The sequence below is a fragment of the Protopterus annectens genome, chromosome 2.part2 (assembly GCF_019279795.1).
Source record: "Protopterus annectens isolate FY-2018-M chromosome 2.part2, PAN1.0, whole genome shotgun sequence".
NCBI lineage: Eukaryota > Metazoa > Chordata > Ceratodontiformes > Protopteridae > Protopterus > Protopterus annectens.
In genome coordinates, this window is record NC_056730.1 from 1,097,269,540 (window position 1) to 1,097,293,875 (window position 24,336).

Genomic DNA, 24,336 nt, shown 5'->3' on the forward strand with positions numbered 1-24,336 from the left:
TGAAGGTGCTGCATAAAACTGGCTTCATGTAAAGTGTGTAAAGGAGAACTTAGAATTAATCTTTTAAACTAGATGTGTGAGATTCATGATGAAGAAAGGGATTTTTTTATCAAGGTTTCAGGAGAAATGGGATATGCTTTGGATTGAAGTCAGAGGATTGTTTTCTCTGTCTAACCTTCATAAAATCTCTGGGTGCTAGAAAGGCTGGGAGTTTTGTTAAGTGCAGTTAGAAGTGCAAGAAAGCGTGAATAAATAACAAACATTTTCATTGTTCAGCATTTCTGTGTGTGTGTGTGTGTGTGTGTGTGTGTGTGTATATATATATATATATATATATATATATATATATATATATATGGGTCACCTTCATTTCGTCTACAGTTCATTTCACTGACAGTCAAGTCAGCAGGACCAGTTCACTGACACTTCATTTCACTGACACTCATTTCGTCGACAGTGATGTATGGCCTATTCCCCACTGTAGAGCGATCCTGGAGTTAGAATAGATAGTAAGGGGGGGGGGCAAAACCCCCACATACTTAGGTTCTATAGTGTTTTCTGCAAACAGTTATGCGTTGCAGTTGTAAGTATACATCTGTGTAGTGTAAAACTTTTATGATATGTGGGGAGCTTCGCCCTCCACACCCCTCCTTACTTTCTTTTCTAACTCCAGGATCACTTTACAGTGGGGAATATGCCATATATCATTGTCAACGAAATGAGTGCCAGTGAAATTAACTTTCAGTGAATTGTTCCTGCTGACTTGACTGTCAGTGAAATGAACTGTCGACGAAATGAAGGTGATCCATATATATATATATATATATATATATATATAAAAATAAAAATATAATTGTGTTTATATTTTCAGGCAAAGTGACAAGTCAGACTGCACTTATATTGTTTTGAGTGGGCGACTGCGTTCTGTAATTAAAAAGGAAGATGGAAAGAAGGAACTCGTCGGAGAATATGGCCGTGGTGACCTCATTGGAGTGGTAAGAAAACAGTTTTGGCCTATTTTGTTTTTGGGGAGGGGGTTGGAGCAGGAAAATAAAAATACATAATACTTGCAGCAGTCTATATGACAGAATGTAATGTACTGTTCAGCACTGCAAATAATTTTGAAGACCTCTGGGAATCTTCATTTTTCATATAGCAAAAGTTTTGATATTTGTTCTTTTGTCACATATAACTAACATTTCTGTGGTATTACATTGGGATGAAATGACTAGGCTATAAATGACCTCTGGGTCAATGGCCTAGTAATCTCCTATGATCCTATATTTAACTGCTTTGTGTAATGTAGACTTTTTTTTTTTTTAACTGAGTACTGAGCCACTTTAAAGTAATATAATCCAGAATATTCCATTTACTCACTGCATTTTTGGATAATATACATTTCAAGAATTGAGTACTCACCATTAATTCACACATATGGGTTTTCAGTGGATATGCTAAATAAATTAGGACCACAATTCCCATATTTTTTGTACATCTCAGTATTTTTATAATTCTGTTCTTTTTTCTAGCAACCTGCTCATTGCCATGTCACTTAGGCATCCATCATGCTGATTCTTTCGCTCACAGTAGTAAGGTGTCACTAGCTGAAGGGGTGGGGCACCAACTGACAATAGTTGGGCCTAGCACAGTGCAGACTGTTACCAACTGACAATAGTTGGGCCTAGCACAGCACAGACTATTAAGGACATTTTAGTATTAGAATTAAATGAGAGTGTAAGTGAGTGAGACAGTGAGAGAGACTGTTACATTTTCTTAAACACCACCATTATAGCTGATTTATTTTCTGTGAGAGGTAAACAGCTACTGACCCTGTGTTAATGTGCCCATATCTGTATTAATTTCCTGTTTCTTTCTTATATTTTCATGTTTGCCACTGGGCAGTGATATTGGATAGTCTCCTCCAGTCTGTCCTGGGAAGAAGTGCTGTCTGTGAATGCTGTGTCTTTCTATTCCCTTCCTGACCTTCTGATAGTCTGGGTTCTTATCTTGTCACCCATGCTAGTGTTTGGTGGTGATCTTCTTTGCACATGGTCAGTGTAACAATAAATCAAGTAACGGAGTAATTATATTTGGACTTCCATGTTCCATGTGTAGCTTTTTCATAGTAAGAATTTGTTCATATTGTGACCCCTTCCCTGCAAGGAGCCAACACAGTACTTGTATGTACCAAGTACTGATTTGTGATGGTGCAAGGTTTCTTTATACATACAGAGTTGTTGCATATTCACTGAAGTTTTTCTGCTGTTTGGAGTGTCACATATCTCTCTACAGGTTGCACAATGAGTACTTGCCAACATACATATAAACCAAAAGTTATACTTTCATAAGGTATACATTTAGATATAGTAACATTATATTTTTGATGAGAAGTTTGTTTTTTGCCATTACAGTTTTTAGTTTCTTTAATGTGAGCGAAGAATTTGTCTGTAGTGGCAAATCTGTTAGTAAATAATGAATAAATGTGATTGTTTCAACACTGTACTGCAGCAGTCTTTCAAATTTAAATATATTTTTGTGCATTGATATGTAAAAGCACAGGAATATTTGCATTAAAAATTCAACAACATATAGCTTATCTGTTTCATGCTAGTGTATTTCACCACTTAATGACAGGCAGTCACTTTTCTGTTGGCATTTAGGAAATAACACAATGCATTACTTTAATCCCTACTGTAAGCTAATTCTAAATTGTTCTTGTCTTAGCGGCCTCAAACCTTAAATAATGGCCATTGATGTTAAGCAAAAAAAGCATTTAAAGGAAAACTCTGCCCTCTTGTACAGTTTAACTCAATCCTTAGGTTTTTTTCTCCCTACAATATGGTTCCAGTGTTGTGTAGGTACCAGAAACCCACCTTTTTAAAACTTTCATTTTCTTGCATTGGAGTCAATGGAAGGGAAGGCCCACCTACTTTTGTTTACTAGGCAAATGACCACAAGGGCCTTTTTAAGCCTAGCCATGCATCCCAAATCTCTGAAGAGTTCTGATACCATTGATAAGTGTAAGCAGGGGTTTGGGAGATTAACCATTTACAGGTTATCTGTGTCCATTAGAGACATAGGTGCCAAACCAGGGAAGAATTTCCGGTTTCCCATCCAGTTGTCCAAGTTACACTTGAATTGGGTTAGGGAGGAACTCTGCTTCACATGGATAGGGAGCCTGTTCCATAGTCCCGGTAGTCTCTGGGAAACATACCTATCTTTCCAGCAGGACCTATTTATATCACAGGCAAGGTTTAAGTCTTTAGAATGGGTAATTCTGGTGCTGTTTGTTTTGTGGATATGCAGGAGGTCTACAAGTAGTGAAGGTAGAGGCCCAGGAACCACACAAACCAAAGTCCAAACCACAAATCCAATTTATTGACAGCAAAAACAGACAAATGCAGTCAAGCGCTTTTGTCTTTAGCAAAGACTTCTTCAGAACTGCTTGACATGGTTATCTCCAACCTTAAATAATCCTAATACATCATGTGATCAACATGTGATCAAACATTCACATGACTCAACTTTAGTTTAGTAAATGCATTGATTATAAAACTTCAGCAAGAATTGTTGTGAATATCAATTAAAATTGCATGAGAAATGAACATAAGTATAACTTAACTGTGTCTATTTGGAATGATTCAGTTGCATCATTTTTTTAACAAGGAAGTTACCAGTGTTAAGTGTAATACCTTCGGTCATCCTGGTGAGTCAGAGAATTCTGGAACTGGTATTAACTGCCCCATTATTAAATGCACCCCAATTCACGAAAACAACTGCACTATGTATGCTGTTATAACTGACAATGGGGGTAGTGTATTAGAGGGGTTGGAAGATATTACTACACCTTCACTACATGTAGGAGGTCCATCAGAGTGGGATATAACAATGCCCTGTATGCCAGGCATAGATCTCCCCTCAAAAGCTTGTATGAGACAGAATACAGGGATAAGGTCTTGAGGCTGTCTGCATAGGCCATTTTACGTGTGCCCTGTATTCTTTTATTGAGGAACCTGTGTGAACGTTCCAGTCAAAGGCTAAGTTACTATCTATGTGTGTCCCTAAGTCCCTGACTACTGAGTCAACTTTTAGGGGTGTATTGTCAATATGATAATTACCAGGGGTGGATGACTTCCCAAAGGATACTGGTATGCATTTCTTGGCATTTAATTTTAGTTGATGGCTCTGACACCACACGTTTGTCTGTGTCAACCCCTCCTGGAGAACATTTTTGTCCATGCGAGATTCAATGACACCTCCTAATTTGCAATCATCTGCAAATTTAGTCAGCCAGAGGCCACTGGCATTGGCCTTGACTTCTGAGAAGTAAATGCCAAAAAGAAGCGGTACAAGGACTGATCCCTGAGGGACTCCATTTGTGACTGGCCTCTTTGTAGAGGTGAACTCCCCACTTCTTCCTGGGTCCTATCTGTGAGCAAGTTGGCTGTCCACCGGGTGACATACGGGTTTGTACCAAACCTCTTCAGTTTGTCAACAATGCCTGAGTGGGGTATTGTGTCAGATGCCTTGGCCAGGTCAAGGTAGGCAGTGTGAACAATTTTGCCCTCATCCATTGCTTTGGTAACCTTCTCAAAGAAGTCCACCAGGTTGAGTAGGCATGATCTGTCCTCGATGAAACCAGACCGAGTTGGGTCCAGTGTCTGGAGGTTTACTATATCTCTGTTGATCATCTCCTTGATAATTCTGTCCATGGCTTTACATGTAAGACTAGTGAGACTTATGGGTCTTTAGTTTTCAGGGTTTGTAGATGGCTCACCTTTGTGCAGAGGGTTGACTGTTGCTTGTCTCCATTCATGAGACACGAAACCTGTTTGAAGGTTACAGTTATAGTAATTCCAAAGGCCCTGATACGTCATGGTTCATGCTGTTTAGAAGGTGTCCTGGAATATTGTCTGGGCCCACTGATGCAGTGTTCTTGGTCTTAGAGAAAGCATTAAGGGCCTTTTCCCTAGTGATAGTAGGGGGAGTTATATTTGATGATATTTCCGGAGGGAAGTTTGTGGGGGAGAGAGGGGTAAAGTTGGAGCTGATTTTATTAGCCAGGAGGTTTACTGTGTCTTCTGGCTCAGTATAGGTGGCACCATTTAAAATGAGCTCTGCACACAATTGTACATTGCCTTTAAGGTTGCGGACATAGCTAAAGAATGCTTTGTGGTTGTCCTTGGCCTGGGAGGCCAAATTTACATACTGATGAAGGGTGGTTAGCCCGAAACTTTGCATTAAATTTTATTTTTGGTGTGGTTTGTGTATCTGGATTTCGTTTTACGTAGCACTGTTTGTTCGTTTTTGAGGCCAAATTTACTCCATATTTGGCTTTGGTAGACCTTATTTGTCCTCTGAGTTGTTTGTTTAGCTTGATGAGAGTGCCTTTATCCTCCTGGCTGCTGCATCTACTAATTTTTGCCATGATTTTCTTCCTCCTGTTATACAGCCTATTGATTTTGTGATTCCACCAGGGTGGCTAGTTTTTTGAATTAATTCTGTACTACTTCCTGCTGGGTACAGCTGCCTCTGTGCAGCTATTAACATGCTTGTACAGGGTTTCTTTGAACAGTTATGCATAGGCAGCAGTCTTCTCAGGGTTTATGGGGGCTTGAAATTTTGCCAGGTTCTTACTTAATAGCAGGAGGTTAGCCTTAGAATAGTTCCTGAATATTCCAGGTCTAGCTGGGGGTCCAGGTTTTGTTTTTACTTCAAAGGAGACCATTTTATGGTGTGACCTTACCAGGGAAGGCATTACAGTAGAGGGTGTGCAGCAGTCTTCCATATTAGTGAGGACCAGATCCAGTATGGTTGCACCCCTGGTTGGTTTATTAATTATCTGGTCTAGAGAGTTTGTGTTTACAAAATCCAGGAATCTCTTTGTATGTACGTTTGGTGTCATGTAGGATTCTCAGTTAATAGTGGGTTAATTAAAGTCACCCATGAATATTATATTGTTGGTTGGATGGTTAGTGTTTCTAATAAGTTTAAATACATGGCATGGGTTTCCTGGGTCATAGAGGGAGACCTATAGCTTGCAAGGAAGTGGTATTGGATTTTATCTATGGTGATTTGAACATTGAGCAGTTCAAGTGCACTGGCCTGTTTGACCAGCCTTGAAGTGTATTTATCTTTGATGTAAATAGAGACACCTCCACCTTTAGTCCCTGCCTGTGAAGTAGCTGGCCTAAATGTGTGGAAGGTATTATAACCTGCCACTGTTGGTGTGCTCTCCACTGCTTTAAACCATGTCTCCGTGACTGCAGAAATATAAGCATTCTGTAAGGTAAAGAGAGCTTCTAGGAGTGGAGTTTTTTTGTTTAGACTCCTAGCATTGAGCAGTAATACCTTTAAATTTCCTTGACTTTGATTTGCTATGTCGGAAGTACTTTGTTTGGTATTGCCAAAAAAAGGCACTGTGGGAGAAGACAATGTTTTAGCTAATACTCAAAAGCATGGTGGGGAGAGGTGCAGACAGTCCCTGACAAAGCAGCATGGTCTGTTGACCATCTCCTTCCATGCTGACAAATATTGCACCCCCTTAGAATGACACCAGAAACTAAGCCAATAATTAGTCAGTCATCTTTTGTTTATATTGTGTGTTGTGACATCATCCTTGGTTAAGTAAAGTGATGCTCAGAGCTAGGCTCATACCAGCCTGAGGCACATATTCCGAGAGCTGCATGATGTCTCTCTTCATATAATCTAGGGAAGTACGTCTCAAGTCATTTACTCTCACATGTCTATGACAACCAAGTAAACAACCTTCCCCCAACTTCCCCAATGCCAGGCCTCTGTTTTAGCCTCCAACCAGCATCAACCGATTATATCACAAGTCTACTGGCAAAACTAAAACCTGCAATCCTAGCTGCTGATCAGCTCCCAGCTGAATTCCTTCAAATTGCATCAGATGCCATAGCTGTGCCATTTGCAATCCTTATTAATAGATCAATTACTGAATCAACTATTCCCCCTATTTGGAAAATTGCCCATGTAATCTCCCTGCACAAAGGTGGTAGTTCCACTGATGGTATCCAGTTATAGACCATAGCAGTACTCCCTCCTTTAGCCACAATCTTGGAACGGTGCATTCACAAGCAACTCATGCAGTACCTCACGAAAAATAAACTCCTATCCCAATCTCAGTACGGATTCAGACCAGCCCACAGCACAACTACTGCATTACTAACATTTACAAGTACCATCAACCTTTATAGAAATAGTGGTAAGTTGTCATCTGCACTCTTCCTAGACCTGTCAAAAGCCTTTGATATGGTGAACCACTCAAAACTGTTATATTCGCTACAAAACCTGACTTTAAAGAATCACTCTATTGCCTGGTTTCAGAACTACCTATAGCAAAGACAACAAGCATTTCAATGTCAGAAAAGCCTTACCTCTCTACTCCCAGTATCTGTAGGAGTTCCATAAGGCTCAATTCTAGGCCCCCTGCTATTTTCCATCTTCATCAATGACCTGTATACTGCCGGTCCAGAAGCCAACATCATTCAATATGCAGATGATTCTACACTCATCTGCTCTGCGTCCTCAATGACTGAATTGCAGGAAATTACACAGTCCACCTTTACTTCAATTGAAAACTGGCTCATTAACAACTGCCTAATATTAAATCCTAGAAAAAACAAGTTGTTACTGTTCATTCCCACTCATAATATCACATCACTTCCAAAACTTTAGTATCACTTCCGACGATGGCACATTAATTGCCCCTGACTCTCATATTAAACTGCTGGGAGTGGAAATTGATAACCTAAAATATGACCTGCATGTAAATCAGATAATTAAAAATACACATACGAAACTGGGCTGCCTTTACAGGAATCAATCCTTCCTATCCCATAATCCCAAAGCTACCATTGCTCGCATTCATCTCCTTTCAACTCTATTGTATGCACCCCCCCCCATTCTAAATAACCCATCCAGGTCTGAACTAAACAAACTTTCTACATGCTATAATAAAATTGCAAGATTTGCCACTACATCTGCCAATCAAACCCATCACTGTCTTTCTCTAAAACCATGACTGGTTTTGTATGTAATAATTCATTCCGTTGAAGGCGAAGGCCGAGGTACCAGAATCCAGTGAAAAAGTAAAGATTTTTCCAGTTGGCTGCTATTTTCGTTTGGTGTTTTTTTTTTTTTTCTCTAAAACAACTCAACTGGCTGGAATTTCCCCACCTCCTCCATTACAACCAACTTGTATTTGCTCATAAAATACTAAGTCAACCAGACAGGGTACCATCACTAAAAAACATAATTATGCCTCAAACCACTTCAAGACCTCTCAGATCAAGTGACAAGCTTCTACTTAAGGTCCCCAAATCAAATAACTCAGCTGGAGATTTTTTTATTTTCTACTTATGTTGCTAAGTCATGGAATGCTCTCCCTTCAGCCTTAACTCTTGAATCCTATCACATAGCTATCAAAAAAGCTGTTAAGTCACTGGACCTGCCTCTGCTCATCCCCAGGTTGATCCTGCTTCCTCCTCACTTACCCTGCCAATAACATTGTTTACCTACCTTCAACTACCCTACTATTTGATATAATCTCTACCATGTTAACTAGCCAGGAAATGTACCCAAGACTCTCTATGTGTTCTGACATCTCCTAATCTGGCTTATACTGTAGAATGAACCTAACTAATTGTTATTTTATGAAGAATTTATTTCTCTTTATGTTATTATTTCAGTGTATGTAACTATTTCATGTATAGCTTTAACTCAGTGCACGTTCACTATGTACTGATGTTGTTTGTGTTCCATCTCTTGTTATATGCATACTGATGTTGTTTGTTTGCCTACCTACCTACCTACTTGTCAACTGGAGCTTTTCTCCCCGGGCCTCTGCTGTAAATGGACTTTCCCGGTTAACAAATGTAAAATAAATAAGTAAATAAATAAATATTGGTAATTGTGGTCCACTGACCTGAGTGCCCACATAATGTGGCAGATCCTAGCCCCTGATACGCAATTGACTGTCATTTTCTCCTTACTCAGTCTGGTGAGAGGGACATCAGTGTACCTCACAGTGGAATCTCCAGTGACTAGAATGTTGGATTCTATGGTGGCTTGCCTTATGGGCTTAGAGGTAGAGGCTCCATGAGATGTAGCTCTGTGTTGATGTGGGTACTGTTTTGAAAGAGGGCATTTGAGGCTGCTGAGGGTATTTGTTATGTGTACTTCATCTAGGAGGTCTTTGTGGTTTAGGAAGGTTATAATTAAGTGCCTCAGCATATATGGGTCGATATGTCTGCTTTGAATTTTGAGTGATGGGTGCAGTGTGTGTACTACTTACAACCTTATTGACATTAAGAGTACTTTTATGTGAGAGCCTTCCTCTGGTGACATTGTGTACATACATCTCTCACTGCAATCCAAATTGTAGCTTGCTACAGATCCCCCACCATACCCCAAGATTCTCACTACACCTTTCTAAACATACTGGAAAATATTAAGATAGAACCAAACACCCTAATACTGGGTGACTTTAGCTACCCTGCCATTAACTGGGAAAACTACTCATGTCCCAACACCTTTGCGCAATGGTTCTTAGAATTCATAAATTCCAACGCCCTGGATCAACTAATCCATAGTCCCACCAGGGGCTCCAATGTCCTAGACCTGGTCATTACCAACATGGGAAATCAATGCTCCATACCTATGGTCACCCCCTCGTTAGTCAGGTCTGACCATAAGCTAATCACCCTTAACATCCACATCCCACCCCTACCCCCCAGTAAAGAAACCACCATAAAAAACTTCTCCAAAGTCAACTTCATGCTACTCAAGTCAGAAGTGATAAACTTCATGACACCCATGCAGACGGGAACTGAAAGTTCAACTGCTGAATCCTATACTAAGGCACTGTACGAGCACATCCACTCATGCATGAATCGTGCCATCCCAAATAGAACCAAAATGCTCTCATCCAAAAAAAGGAAGCCAATCTGGTGGTCCCCTGCCATAAACAAACTTTACAACAAAAGGAAGAAACTTTTGCAGAAAAGAGGAAAATCCCAGGATGCAAAAAACTCCCTTACTAGCCTCAGTAAGAAACTGAGATGCCTCATAAAATCCTCCAAAGCTAGTTACGAAAATAAAATTGCCAAAGATTCCAAAGACAACCACAAAGCATTCTATAACTATGTCAAGAATCTAAATGGCAATGCTCAGATCTGCTCTGAGCTAAAACAGAATGGCATTAAATATACTGATCCGAAGGATATTGCCAATATCCTGGCAGATCGATTCAGTGCCAACTTCACCCCTCTCACCCCTAAATGGCCCATCTCAATACCGGAAGATTGCCAAATTCCAGTAATAACGGCCACACAGGTACAAAACACACTCTCTAAAGCCAAGAATACAGCATCCATGGGACCAGATGACATCCCGGGCTGTGTACTACATGAACTACAATATGAACTGGCACCTCACCTAAGTGTCATGTTTAATCATAGCCTCACCTCAGGTTTCGTGCCCACTGAGTGGCGCAGAGCTACAGTTATCCCAATCCACAAGGGGGGATCCACCTTGGATCCCGGAAACTACCGTCCCATCAGTCTGACAAGCCTTATCTGCAAGGCCATGGAGCGTATTATTATTATGGAACTTATAAACAAAGACATTGGCAACCTTCAAACACTGGACCCCACCCAGTTTGGATTTGTGAAGGGCCGATCTTGTCTCCTGAACCTGATTGACTTCTTTGAATCAGTCTCCAGAGCCATGGATAAGGGTAAGGTGGTCCACACAGCCTATCTAGACCTTGCCAAGGCCTTTGACACCATTCCCAACTCTGGAATCATAGATAAACTTACTAAGTTGGGCATTAATCCCTATGTCACCCAATGGGTTGCTAAATGGCTTACTGATAGAACCCACACTGTAAAAGTAGCCGACTCCAAATCCAGCTCCAGACAAGTGACAAGTGGAGTACCTCAGGGTTCAGTCCTGGGGCCGCTCTTGTTTGGCATCTACTTCTCTGAAGTACAGGTCAACACTGAGGGACTCTGGCTAACAAAGTTTGCAGATGACTGCAAACTGGGAGCCATTATTGAATCCCCAAATGATGTGGATACTCTACAAAAGGGCCTTACAGAAACAGATGCTTGGTGCCAGAGCCATGTGCTCAAGCTCAATGCCAAGAAATGTATTGTTATCCCCTTTGGGGAAAAAACATGCATCCATGAATTACCATATAGGTGGCAGTACACTAAACACAGAAAGTGTGATAAGAGACTTAGGGACACAGGTGGACAGTGGTCTCACCTTCGATAACCACATCGCCACAACAGTCAGGAAATCCTTCTATGTGGCACACCTCATCACGAAGGGCTTTTCATCCAGAAAAAAGGAGGTCATTGTCCCACTGTACTCATCCCTCATTAGACCCATTATAGAATACAACGCCCCATTTGGTATGTACCTCTCAAGACATCTGCAACAACTGGAAAGGCCTCAGAAATACCTCACTAAAAGAATCACAGGCCTAAAGCAGATGCCCTCGCTGACCGCCTTAAAAACTCCAGCTATACTCTGTCGCATATCGTCTACTCAGAGGCAATCTCTGCTTAACATACAAGGCCATGTCAAACCCAGAGCTGTTGGACATGCTACACTTAAAGAAATCCCAATCCCTCAGAGCTACACGCTCCAGGGATCTAAACCTTGTCATCACAATAAACAAAACATGCTGGAGGGATAGGTTCCTGACCCAGAGACTCCCCAGACTCTGGAATAGATTGCCCATACATGTCAAGCAGAGTGCCTCTTTGGACCTCTTCAAGAGGAACCTTGACGATTGGATGCGAGAAAGGAAATTCACCCCAGGGATCACGTCAGTCGCCCTGCTAGACAGGGGTCCAGGAAAGTAAATAATGTGGGAAGAAATAGCCAGGGAATTGTTATGGCTAGGCTTGTATAGGCCCTAGGGCTGATAGCCTAGTACCAACTTATGAACATACCGTATACGTTTGTTTGAGAATTAACTGGTTGGCAGTAAACATGAGACAATTTCTACATTGCCTCAGGATGCCTGTATCCACCAAGCCATTAACGGCGACAGTAGGAAATTCATATCCATGGCAACAGACCCTTTTTATTGATTAGATATTTGGAGTGATAATATCAACCACTGTCAGGAGTATCGTGTTTGCAATTATGAGGACAGTGGTTGTCACGTCAAATTAGTTGTCCTCTGTGTAGCTTGATATTGAAAAAATTTCAGTTGTGGGTTTAGAGGAAAAATGTCACTGAAGATGTCTGAGTCTGTACAGAGCACTGCCAAACACTTGAGGTGAAACTAATACATAGACCCTGAAAATTTAAAGGTGAAATATTTAGGTGGATATTCTGAAGTTAGAAACAAGTCAAGCAGTGCTTACTGAAAACAAAGCATTAGCTTGTCAAGAATGATGAAAACAGAGTAGTCACATGAATGGCTACTGCCTGGCTACTACTAATTCTGGTCTCACCACAGTTTCACTCTGTTGGGATGCAATGCTCCTTTGCTTCTATCACCGGAAGCAAAATGTTAGCACCAATCCAAGATGAGAAGCAAGCCACAGCCTGTTTGGTGATCTACAGTCTTGTCCCAGATGAAGCAAGGGTCTGTAGGCTTGTAGCCTTTTCCTGGTAGATGCCTTGAATAGCAACCAGACCAATCAGGAATGTTAAGCACAGACACTCATTCTCCAACCAGAGAGAAAACAGAAGCACTAATTCCAAGATGACCACTGTGAGGCAGAATGTGGGCTCTCCAGTAACTGGTGGTCGTGCAGTAGATGTTTAAAGGTAAGATGAAAAATGGTTTATTCTAAACACTGCAGTGTACACTAAGCAGTTAGATATGAAAGTGGGTAACTTCAGCTTTAGCCATCTACGTGGAGAGCCACTGTTTTTAAAAAAGCAAGATAGATTGAAAGAGGGTGGGCACTTTTGTATTCTGGTGTTATGGAATATAGTGGGATAAATTTAAATAGTTGAAAGGGAGTAATTTCACAAAATTATAGTTTTGTACTTACTCCTACCAGCCAGTGAAAGAGAGAGGGAAGGAGATATATGGTCAAATTAACGTAAGGGGCAGACAGCTAGAAAGACAGTAATGTTTAAGAACACAACAGTAACAGGGTGGGAGGGTGGCAGAAAATTCTGTCTGACTCACAAGAGCCAGAGCTGCGGTCTCTTTTCAAGTTTTAATATGCAATTAAAAGCAGAATGCAAGAAAAACACAGTGTAAAGAAAACAAATCACAGTATACAAAATAGAAAAGGGCAGTAAAGTAATACAAAGTACAAGAAATCATAAGCAAACTAACCTTTCCCTCACAGCAAGCTGTGGCAGAGTCTGGGTGAGTTTTTAAGCTCAACGTCTGACATACTCTGCAGATGAATTCTTCTCCACCTGCATGACATATCATAGACACAATCTGTAGTTTACCCTGTCAGGTACTTATGTCAGTTGTACACAGCCAATTAATCCTGCTAATGTCAGAAGCACAGCAGCTGCTACGAAAAAATAATAATAATAATAAAAGATAGACAGCCGTGCAACTGTTTTCCACTATTTTTATTACAGAGAGGAGAATAACTTAACACTCCCCTTTCATAGCAAAACAAAGCAGTTAGATCAGTCAGGGGTTTAAAGGTAGTTATCACCTCTTCTGACAAATTTACATAAGCAGAAACAGTACTGAAATGCTAAGCTTTAAATGTTGGTTGTTTATAATAGTTTATATGTCAAGATAACTTAAATGTAGTATCAAAGATTTCTGTGACATTTAGAGAAAAGTCAGAAAATATATTTTTCTTGTAAAGTATGAACACAATTACCATTTACAAATCCCACCCCCCAAACGCACTCAGGACAGAACTACAGAAAGAGAGACTGGTGGCAACCCTATCAACTAGGTGCACTGACAATGTTCATAAAAGTTCTTTTATGCTATTTTGTGACATCCTTCCAGAGGGGGATGCACATCTGGTAGACAGATCTATGGTAAGGGATTCCTACTGACTTTGTCAGTCCTTACAGTGGTAGAGTGCCTGAACATTTTCTAGTCCACAAAGGAACTGTGACCATTATGTAGGTATTGGTTAAGTTAATGGGATGTGTGAGTTACATGGGTAATGGCGTTATAGGATGTTGTGGTGTAGTGGGATGTGTGTGATTTGCAGGTACGTTATTGTTTATGTTTTAGTTGTGATAGTTTAGTTTATGAGTGTAATTTTTACTGGGATAGGAGTGTATTGTTTAGTAGAGTTTTTGAGTTTGTTGTTGAGTTTATATAGGTTTCAGAATGTTGTGTAGTAGTGTGTAAGAATACTTGGTGTGGTTTACGTTGATGTTTCTGTTTATGTATTGTGAGTCGGTGTTTTGGTGCTCGGTAATGTGGACTGTCGGTATTGTGTGGTTTCGGTGTTTTGGTGTCTGCATTTTGGCTGTCGGGTTTGTGGTGTGTTGGTGTAGTGTAGGGGATCCTGTAGCACATATGGTACTATATGTGGGATGCAGTACAGTGTGAATACATCTAGAGAGAAATATGCAATAAATATTTTTGTAAATAGTCACACATGCACTGACATATGGATATGCATGTATGTGTGTGGTGGTGTACAAAACATGCATGTATATAGATTCACACAAATATATACACACAGACAGGACATGTGGATGCATAGGTGTATTATTTAATTGTCATCATCCTAATCAACCTCCTTTCTCCTACTTTCTACATGTTCCAAATCTTTTTCACCATACTAGTTGTTAGGTTCAACTGCAATGGTTGTTTCATTCCAAAATTTGTAGGTTTGATATGTATTCATACTATTGTACAACAACAAAAGTGATGCAAATATCATTATCCCCCTGCCGTTTTCTTTTGTGAAGCCATAAAACATTAACTTGCAGAATCCTAGTCGTTTAGCAAATGGTAACATATTACATTGTTGTGACTTGTGCATTATGGGTGCATACAATTTGTTATTTATAGTAAAGTTAACATAGTAGAGTTAAACATTATTAATTTATACATTCTAGTAAATGTTGTTTAATGTTTTACTTATTCACTGTCACACATTGGCTATAATGTTGGACATGCAGACTTTGTCAATGTCTTTGTCAGTATTTTTTTTCTTTGTATTGCCAAGTGCATTTATTACTTGCTATTATCTCTGCCAGTGTAGCCCTAGTCATGGCTGAAAAGGGTCCTGGGACCGGTTCACTTTCCTGGTTACCAAAGTATAAATACACATTGGGAGGATGGCAAATACACACACAGTAAAGTGCAAATTTTCCTGAAGACCACACAGAGATCACAGTCATTCTGTGGCTGGTTTCTCCCTTTTTCTTTAGATCCCCAATAAATCTCCTCACTGATGCAGTTATAGGGTTAAGATCTCAGCTGAGGGGCCAAACCAAGACCTCCAGTACCCTCTCTGTCCAACCAGTGCTTCCTGTCCCTGCCCAAGTAGCTGACACACACACACTTTGAGATTTGGTTTATATACAAACACACACCTGGGGAAGGCTGGTCAGGATTACTAGTTATGCCCCCTTCTTGTCAGACTGTAAGGTAGTTTCCACTGCCACCAACTCCGATTGTCAGCTACAATAAGGCCCTTACAAAGGATGTCCACTCCTGTTGTGTAATGTTATCCAAATGGTTGTCTGACCAAGACTTGCAAGGCTTTTTAGGAGTGGCCTGTACAGTGTCACCAAATGCATATACAAGTACTCTGAGTTTAAATATGTCTCACAAATATCAGCCACAAAGACAGATTTAAATATATTTAATAATAAATAATAAAAGAACAAGGCAATACTGAGTCAATCAACACAGTAACTGCAGAGTTCAAAATCACATGAAATATCTTAAAGCAATATTGAAGGACAGTGTCATATAAATACAGAAAACATCTAAACTAATGTTTACTATATTCCTATCTATATCTAAAAGAGATACTATGTCCTAAATCTTACTTACAGCAAGGCAAATGCAGATGGTGATGATGAGTGGATATTCTTGCTGGTCCAAGACAAAATACAATATGCACAGTCTCTCTCAGAGAGTTCTTAAATCATTATCAAATATTGCTATTGGGTCAGCTTGGATGACATCACGTTTCACATCTCTGTGTTAAAAATGCATATTTCTCAGAACTGTGCAGCTGCTAGGAAGTCATAAAGCAATAAAACACTTTTTACATTTTAAACCTAGTAATTACTTTTCTTTCAAGACAGTACAAAACTTCTAGCTTTAGATATTGTGTCTGTTACACTGAAACTGAGGGAGAACTTTTATAGCACAATCATAAAGCAGTCTAATTTCAACTTATTTTCTGTTCTAAGTCAGCAGGGTATAATGTGGTTACATTTTAGCTCAGTACATAACATACAGTTCTGTATAAATCATATCAATATTCACCAATGACATAGAATTATTTACAAAACTACAGATAGCAGGTGTGACAATATTTCCCTGTATCACATTTCTTCCCGACCTGAAAACTCAAGCTAGTTTTCTAGTAACCCTTGAGAAACCTTGCTTGAGAGGATTGAGCGTATCTGGAAATACCCCGTCTTGAGAACCCATCCAAGTTGGCATTGCTAATCTCACTGCGGTGCTGCACTTTCATATCGTATGTCTGCAACCCTAGGCTCTACCTTAGCAACTTGGCATTTTGCTGGCTGGCTTGATTTAGCCATGTTACGGGATTGTGGTCTCTGTAACTACAGTGAAATTCCTTCCATACAGATAAAGCTGAAGTTTCTGCAGTGCCCACACTATGTATAGGCATATTTTCTCTACAGCTGCATAGCATTCCTGTTTGGGTTGGAATGTACGACTGAGATATACCACTGGCTGCTATTCTCCCTCTGAGGAAACCTGGATAAGTACAGCCCCCACCGCATGGTTTGAAGCATCCACCTGCACAACAAATTCTTTGCTGTAATCTGGACTGGCTAACACCGGAGGCCCTCCCAAAGTTCCTTTAAGCTTCTAGAATGCGTGCTCACATGCTGGGGTACACACTACTTTATCTGGTCTGTTTTTCCTTGTCAGGTGTGTGAGGGGAGAAGCTATGGTACTATAATTGGGGACAAACTTTCTGTAGTACCCTGCTGTCCCTAGGAATGCCCTCACCTGCTTTTTGGTAACAGAGGCCGGCCATGTCTGAATGGCTTCCACTTTGGCAGGTTCTGGCCTGATCTTAACACTTCCCACTCTATGCCCCAGGTAGGAGACCTCTGCCATACCCACCTGACATTTGCTGGGCTTAATGGTCAACTCTGCCTGTTATAGTCTGCCCAGCACCTCGCTGACATGCTAAAGGTGCTCTTGCCAGTAATGGCTGTAGATGACAATATCATTTATGTAAGCAAGGGCAAAATCTCCTGCTCCTGCTAGGATACAATCTACCAGCCTCTGGAAAGTCGCCAGGACATTTTTCATCTCAAGGGGCATCTTCATGAACTCATACAAGCCAAAATAATTCACAAAGGCTGACCCTTGTCTAGCACTGGGAGTCAAGGGCACTTGCCAGTACCCCTTGGTAAGATCAGGTAGTGGTAAGATACTTAGCCCCACTCAGCTGCTCTAGGGCTTCATGTGTCCTAGGCATGGGGTAACCATAAGAGTCTGTGTGACTATTTAATTTCCTGTAGTCCACACAGAACCTGGTGCTGCTATGCTTCTTCAGTACCAGCACCACTGGGGTGACCCGGGGTCTGCTGGACTCCTGAATTTACCCATACATCCAACATTTCCTGTATCTCCTCCCTCAGATTCTGTTTGACTCTCTCAGGCACCATATAAGGGGCCTGCCTAATAGGCCTTTGGGGTCCTGTATCCACATGGTGCTGTACCAGGTAGATGTACCCTGGTTTCCCAGAGATCATGTCCCCAAACTCCTGTAACACTGCTTGGATTTCTCAAACCTGGGTAGGGGATGATTACTGGGACATTGCTACCCCTTCCACTGAGGTGTCAGTTTGAGTCTCACTGAGGAGATCATTCACCAGGTCCCCCTCAGACTCCTCCTGCCATCCACTGCAAATACTCCGCACAAGGACTTCCCTATCATGGTAAGGTTTCATCATGTTAACATGGTCTAATTTGTTCCCCTGCCTCCTGTCTAGCAGTTCTACCATGTAGTTAACATGACTGACCTTCCTTAACACCTTGTAGGGTCCCTCCCAAGCTGCCTGCAGCTTATGTTTGACAGGAATGAGAACCATTACCTGCTGCCCTACAGCATACTCTCTACCTCGAGCATTCTTGTCATACCATACCTTTTTCTGTTGTTGGGCTTCTGCCAGGTTCAACTGGGCCAAGCCCATGAGTTTCCCGAGCCTTGTCCTGAGGTTTAGGATATTTGCCACAACAGACTCCTTGTGGGATTCACACTCACTCTCCCACTCATCTTGAATCAAATGTAGAGGTCTTGTCAGCCTGTGCCCATACAGCAACTGAAAGAGTGAAAAACCTGTGGATTCCTTGGGCACCTCTCCATAAGTAAACAACAGATGGGGCAAATATTTGGTCCACTCTCTCTTAAATTGGTCTGCAAAACCACGTAGCATGGACTTGAGTGTAGAGTGTAACAACTCAACAAGACCATTAGTCTGGGGGTGGTAGGGAGTGGTCTTTAGGGGCTTCACCCCACAGTACTTCCAGACAAGCCAGTGGGTCTGACGTGAAATTGGCACCTCTGTCAATTAATATTTCATTTGGGAAAAGTACCCTGGTGAAAATCCGTAACAAAGCATTTGCCACCTTTTCTGCCTCGATGGAGGACTGAACCACAGCTTCAGGATATCTGGTAGCATAATCTACTACCACTAGGATATACTTTTTCCCTGTAGAACTTAGGGTATGCAGAGGCCCCAGAATATCCATAGCTACCCTCTGAAATGGCTCCACAGGCAAAGGCATCAAAGGATATTTCACCTTGTCTTCTGCCTTGCCTACCTTTTGGCACTCCTCACAGGTCCTGCAGTACCCTGTTACATCTCTAGAAATCCCAGACCAATAAAAGTTCTGCATAATACGTCTCTTTGTACATTTTATGCCCATATGACCTGCAAAGGAGAATATCATGGGCTATGGCTAGAAGTGCCAGATGGTAGGCTCCGGCACTACCAACTGCTGTACTCTCTCACCCTCTAGTCTTCCGTCAGGGGTCCACTTTATATACAGTAACCCGTTGTCCCAGTATACAGATTGCCCCTTCCCTTGAGAATCAGGTGCCTCACTAGCTACCCCCCCCAGGCCTTGTAATGTAGGGTTTGAGAGGTGAACCTGTCTCAACTCTCTCTTTGTAACCCTTCCCAGATCCCCTTCCACAGGAAGTCTGTTATCCTTTGACAGCAGTGCCTCACTGTCAACTTGGGTACTACTACTCATCTCTTCCCTTGCAGTCACTCTGTCCAGGGAACATCAGTACCCACAAGCAGCTGTGGCCACCTTCAGTCTCACTGCTACAGGGTAGTTCCCTCCCTGAAGTAACCACCTCACCAGTCCTGGCTGAAAGTGTACGGTCTGTTTGGGTCTCCCCCAGACTACCCAGACCCACATGCTTATCTCCCAAGCCCGACTACATGTAACTGCATGCACACACAGTACTGCATTATCAAAATCATTCCCTGTCAGGACATCTGCAGGGATATCCTTAAACACACCTACTTGCTGGCTTCCTTTTCCACCCTCCCAGTCAAGGTGAATCCTAGCCAAAGTTATTTGGAATGGGATCACTTCTAAAGCTCTGACTGAAGTAGACTCCCCAAGCAAGTAGTGCTCCTCTGTAACCACTGCAGGCGTCACAATGGTTAGGTCAAAGGCTGTGTCTCTCTTAACATTGGCTTCTTTCCCATCCAGTTATAGGATATAACCTCTTATGGTAGTTTGGTACCCTTGTTGTCTCGAGACAACGTACTGCTTGCATTTTGTCATTCCCACTTACTGGCTCTGCCAGCTATTGTTCCTCAACTTGCCTTCATGGATATCTATATGCTACATGGTCCCACTGGTTGCATTTAAAACATTTAACCCTTGGTCCTGGACATGTACCTGAACTAATGGCTTCCACTGCTACTGGCAGAGTCTTTTGGGGCAGTCTCGGCTGCCCACCATGGGCTCCCTTACACCCATGAGCAACACTGGGTGTCGCTTTCTTGTGCAATGATTCCCTGCTTGCTAGTTATAGGTCCCTTCTTCTCCAACTCATCTGCAGTATTGCATTGTCCATCAGCTAACCAGATTCTCATGTCCTCAGGTAAAGGGCTTGTTCCATCACCAAAAGATCTCCAGCCCTTCAAAAGTGGTGATCTGACATCTACTCATCCACCTATGAAAATAAGTGCTTAGTTCAGCAATATATTCACGCGCACTTTCATCTGCTTTGCGTCTATGCTCATGAAACTTTTTCCTATAAGCTTCAGGTGTTATGCCATATGAGTGTAGTCATATTTGCTCTAATTGCAGCTGAAAGCCCTCCAGGTGTAGCATCTCTAAGCCACTGAGGACCTGATCGATTTGGGTCCCCGTCCCCCCCCACTTGTGTGAGCAAGGAATCCTCTCACTCCAGCTAAAAGCAAAGAAAACTCTAACCAGCATTCATCCAAAAATAGACTGCAGCCCCAGGTTTAACTCCAGGAACCTTGTTGTTGCCACTTGTGTAGTGCAGGTGCCAGCTTTTGTGACTACTGTTATGCCTTGTTAAAGTTTGTTACAGTCAGCTTGAGTGCATACCCCAGGGGCAACAGCTGCAAACCTTCTTCCTCTTAGCCCATCCCCATCCCTTTCGTCTGTTTCACTGTTGATAATTTGTTGTATGTTAAGGTATTTAGCCCCTCTCAATAGTCATAGCCTTCAGTCCCTCCTCCTCAGTACTTGTTCTTCACTAAACACCAAACAGAAGTGCAAAGTCTCCAGCTGCTTTTATCTTTAGCTACATTGTGTGCAGCAAACAATGAGAAAAGGGGAATATAAATATAAAAGAGAATAAAATCTGCCATTGCAGACTAGTAAGCAGCATGCAAATTCTACATGTGGTGTACTCCTACACATCGTTTTTCTTGGAGAAACCTTCCAGTCCTTGAACTAGGGTGCTTGTATGTTTACCTTATTTCCTTGGCTGTCCTTTGGTAATTAGCTAGGTTAGCAGAGTGCCTTGGATTCTCCCCTGCTACTTTAAATTCCAATTGATGCCCCCACCCCCCCAAGTGATTGCTCAGGTACAACACACCAAAGGTTTTAAAATCCCTAGATGCCATATTTGCTCTAATTGCAGCTGAAAGCCCTCAAGGTGTAGCATCTCTAGTAAGTGTCCCTGGACTAGCTGATAGTTTTTTTTTGCTAAGTTCTATCTGGAAGGTGTAGCCCTGCCCCATTCGCTTCTCTCACTTCGCTCCCTATACCTATCCATACAACCACACCCCCTCACTTCCTCCCAAATCCCCCACCCCTCTACTTCCTCTTCTCATACTACCTCCCTTCTTTGCTCCTCCCCACACTTACCCACTATCAAAGACTACTATACCTTACTCCCACCCCTTCCTCTCATCCTCTGTTGTACATCCCATAAAGTGGCATGTCTCTTACAACTCAAACTTACTCTTACCTTCACTACTCCTTATACTCTATCACCTCACCTCCTATCACTCACAGTTACCTACTCCCTATTTTCATCCCTCAAACACCACTCTTAACTCAAGTACTACACCACAACCCTATCTACTAATTTGTCCCTCCATCCTTCCCCCCACCACTCTCATTCCTAAAATAAAAATATCTCCCCCTCCCCTTTAAAACAAAACAACAAGGTCTACTTACTCAAACTAAAACCCCACTACAAACCTCTACTTCTATCTGGTGACATTCATCTTAACCCAGGCCTTACAGACACTACCCTGAAGAATAGCCCCCCGTATCTAAACCTGCCAACCCCTCCAACCCACAAAAACAAGTACAATTCTGTTCTATCAACGTCAGGTGCCTTGTAAATAAAGTTCAAGAACTCTGTGCTTGGATAGCTAACTATACTCCTGACATAGTTACCCTAACTGAAACATGGTTAAAACCATACCATCTGGATAGTGAAATCATCCCTCCTGGCTATAATATCCTTAGATTAGATCGACCTAAAAGAAAAGGAGGAGGAGTCTCCATACTCTGCTCCAATTTTCTCTCCCAACTTAGTCCCACACTAGACTTACCCTCCTTCTCACAAGCTGAACTCCTACTGACCAACTTCAAACTTAACAGTTTCAACACCATAACTGTCGCAACAATCTATATTCCCCCTGATGATAATATTAACATACTTGAGAACATCCTATCTCACCTCTCACATACCATCCACAATGAAATAATTATACTGGGCGATGTAAATATTGATGCAAGCTCCCAACACTACTTCCTGTATAAACCTACATGGGTTTGAGCAGCTAATCACAACCCCAACCTACATTAATAAATTTCACCTACCTAGCTCTCTTCTTGACTGGATATTGGTCTCCCACCCTCAAAACTATCATAACTCCCAAACCCTTCCAAATGCCCTCAGCGACCACTGCCCTATAACAGTTACCAGACATACTCCCCACTTTACCAAACCTAGCAAATGTATTACTACCCGCTCACTTTCTTATTTCTGTCCCAACTCCTTTATTCACCAGTTCTCCAAACTTAACTGGTCTTACCTCACCACTCTTCCTTTAGATTAAGGTGTCCACTCCTTCAACACTACATTCCTAAACATTCTTAACTCCCTTGCTCCTCTTCGCACAATTAGAATCAAATCTAATACTGCTCCCTGGCTCACTAAATCTACCAGAACCCTCATGAAAGACCGGGATAGGATTTGGTAAATGTGGACTAAAACTAGGACACCTTCTCTTCTTCAGAAATATAAAGAACTCAGAAATAAAATAAAAATAAATCACTCATTATGACAAAATAAACTTCTATGCCAGTCCTCCTTCTACTCTTAAATCGGACCCAAATAAATTCTGCAGCTCTATTAAACAGACTCTTCATCCAGGAAACCCTTCCTCTCCTAACCCATATCCCAATGCAACACCTGAAGACATAGCCAACAAATTTCACAATCATTTTATAAACTCAATAACCTCCATAATAAATTCTCTCCCCCCAGAAACAACACTAGCACCCCCACAAACTCTATAACTCTTCCAAACCCTCCTAACTCCTTCTCTCTAAAAGCAGTATCAATTAACTATGTAAAGTCATTACTCTCTAAACTTAAAGCTTGCTTCCCATCTGTTGACAAGCTATCCTCTTACTTCCTGCAGATTGCGTCTGAACCTCTTGCCTATCCTGTATCCATCTTAATCAACTGATCCATTTCTGAATCCTATGTCCCCACTGTATGGAAGAATTTCTTTACTCTACCCATTCACAAAGGGAGCAACTCCTCAGACATATCCAACTTCAGACCGATTGCCATACTCTCTCCACTCTCAAAAATCCTAGAGAAATGCATTCACAAGCAGGTAATGCATTACCTTCACCAGGAAAACCTTCTCACACCCACACAGCATGGTTTCCGTCCCAAGCATAGTACAGCTACTGAACTCATATCATTCATCAGCATAGTCTCCCTAGCTCACGATAACAATAAACTTGTCTCGTGCCTATTCCTTGACCTTTCTAAAGCCTTTGACACTGTCTCTCACCCACTCCTTCTAGATAAACTCACTAACTTACATTTCTCTCCCCCTACTATCTCCTGGTTCTCCAGCTATCTCTCTACCTGCCAGCAATCAGTTAAATGGCTCTCTGCACTATCCTCCCCTCTCACTGTACAAATGGGAGTCCCCCAAGGGGTCCATACTTGGACCCCTACTCTTTAATATTTTCACCAACTTGCTCTACTCCTCTTGTCCCCAGTCATCTCTTGTGCAGTATGCTGACTCAACTGTTATAGCCATTGCTGACAACCCAACTGACCTCCACTCAACTACCCAGGCATCCTTCCACACCATTGAGACTTGGCTTAGTGATAAACTAATACTTAGTCCAGACAAAACTAAGCTCCTACTCTTCCTCCCTAAAAACATCACCATACTCAAAAGTACATTTGCCATCTTATCCTGCAACAACACTCTCATCTCAGCTGAATCTAGTACTAAATTGCTAGGTGTTAAAATAGATGAGCAGCTTAAGTTTGATCTCCATATTACTAACTCTGTAAAAAGAACTCATCAGAAACTTGGACACCTTTTCCATAGCAAAAAATACTTAACTAACACTGCCTGAATAACTCTCTCCCATGCTTTATTACTCCC

General features: G+C 41.6%; 1 protein-coding gene across 1 annotated transcript in view; it reads left to right on the forward strand.

Annotated features, from left to right (window-relative positions):
• Positions 1–24,336, forward strand: part of PNPLA7 (patatin like phospholipase domain containing 7) — a gene marked incomplete in the record, with an annotated part of 4,152,928 nt that overhangs the window by 2,047,966 nt on the left and 2,080,626 nt on the right. Inside the window, 1 exon segment of the mRNA XM_044064320.1 lies at positions 872–995. Coding sequence (XP_043920255.1) covers positions 872–995 — 124 coding nt within the window.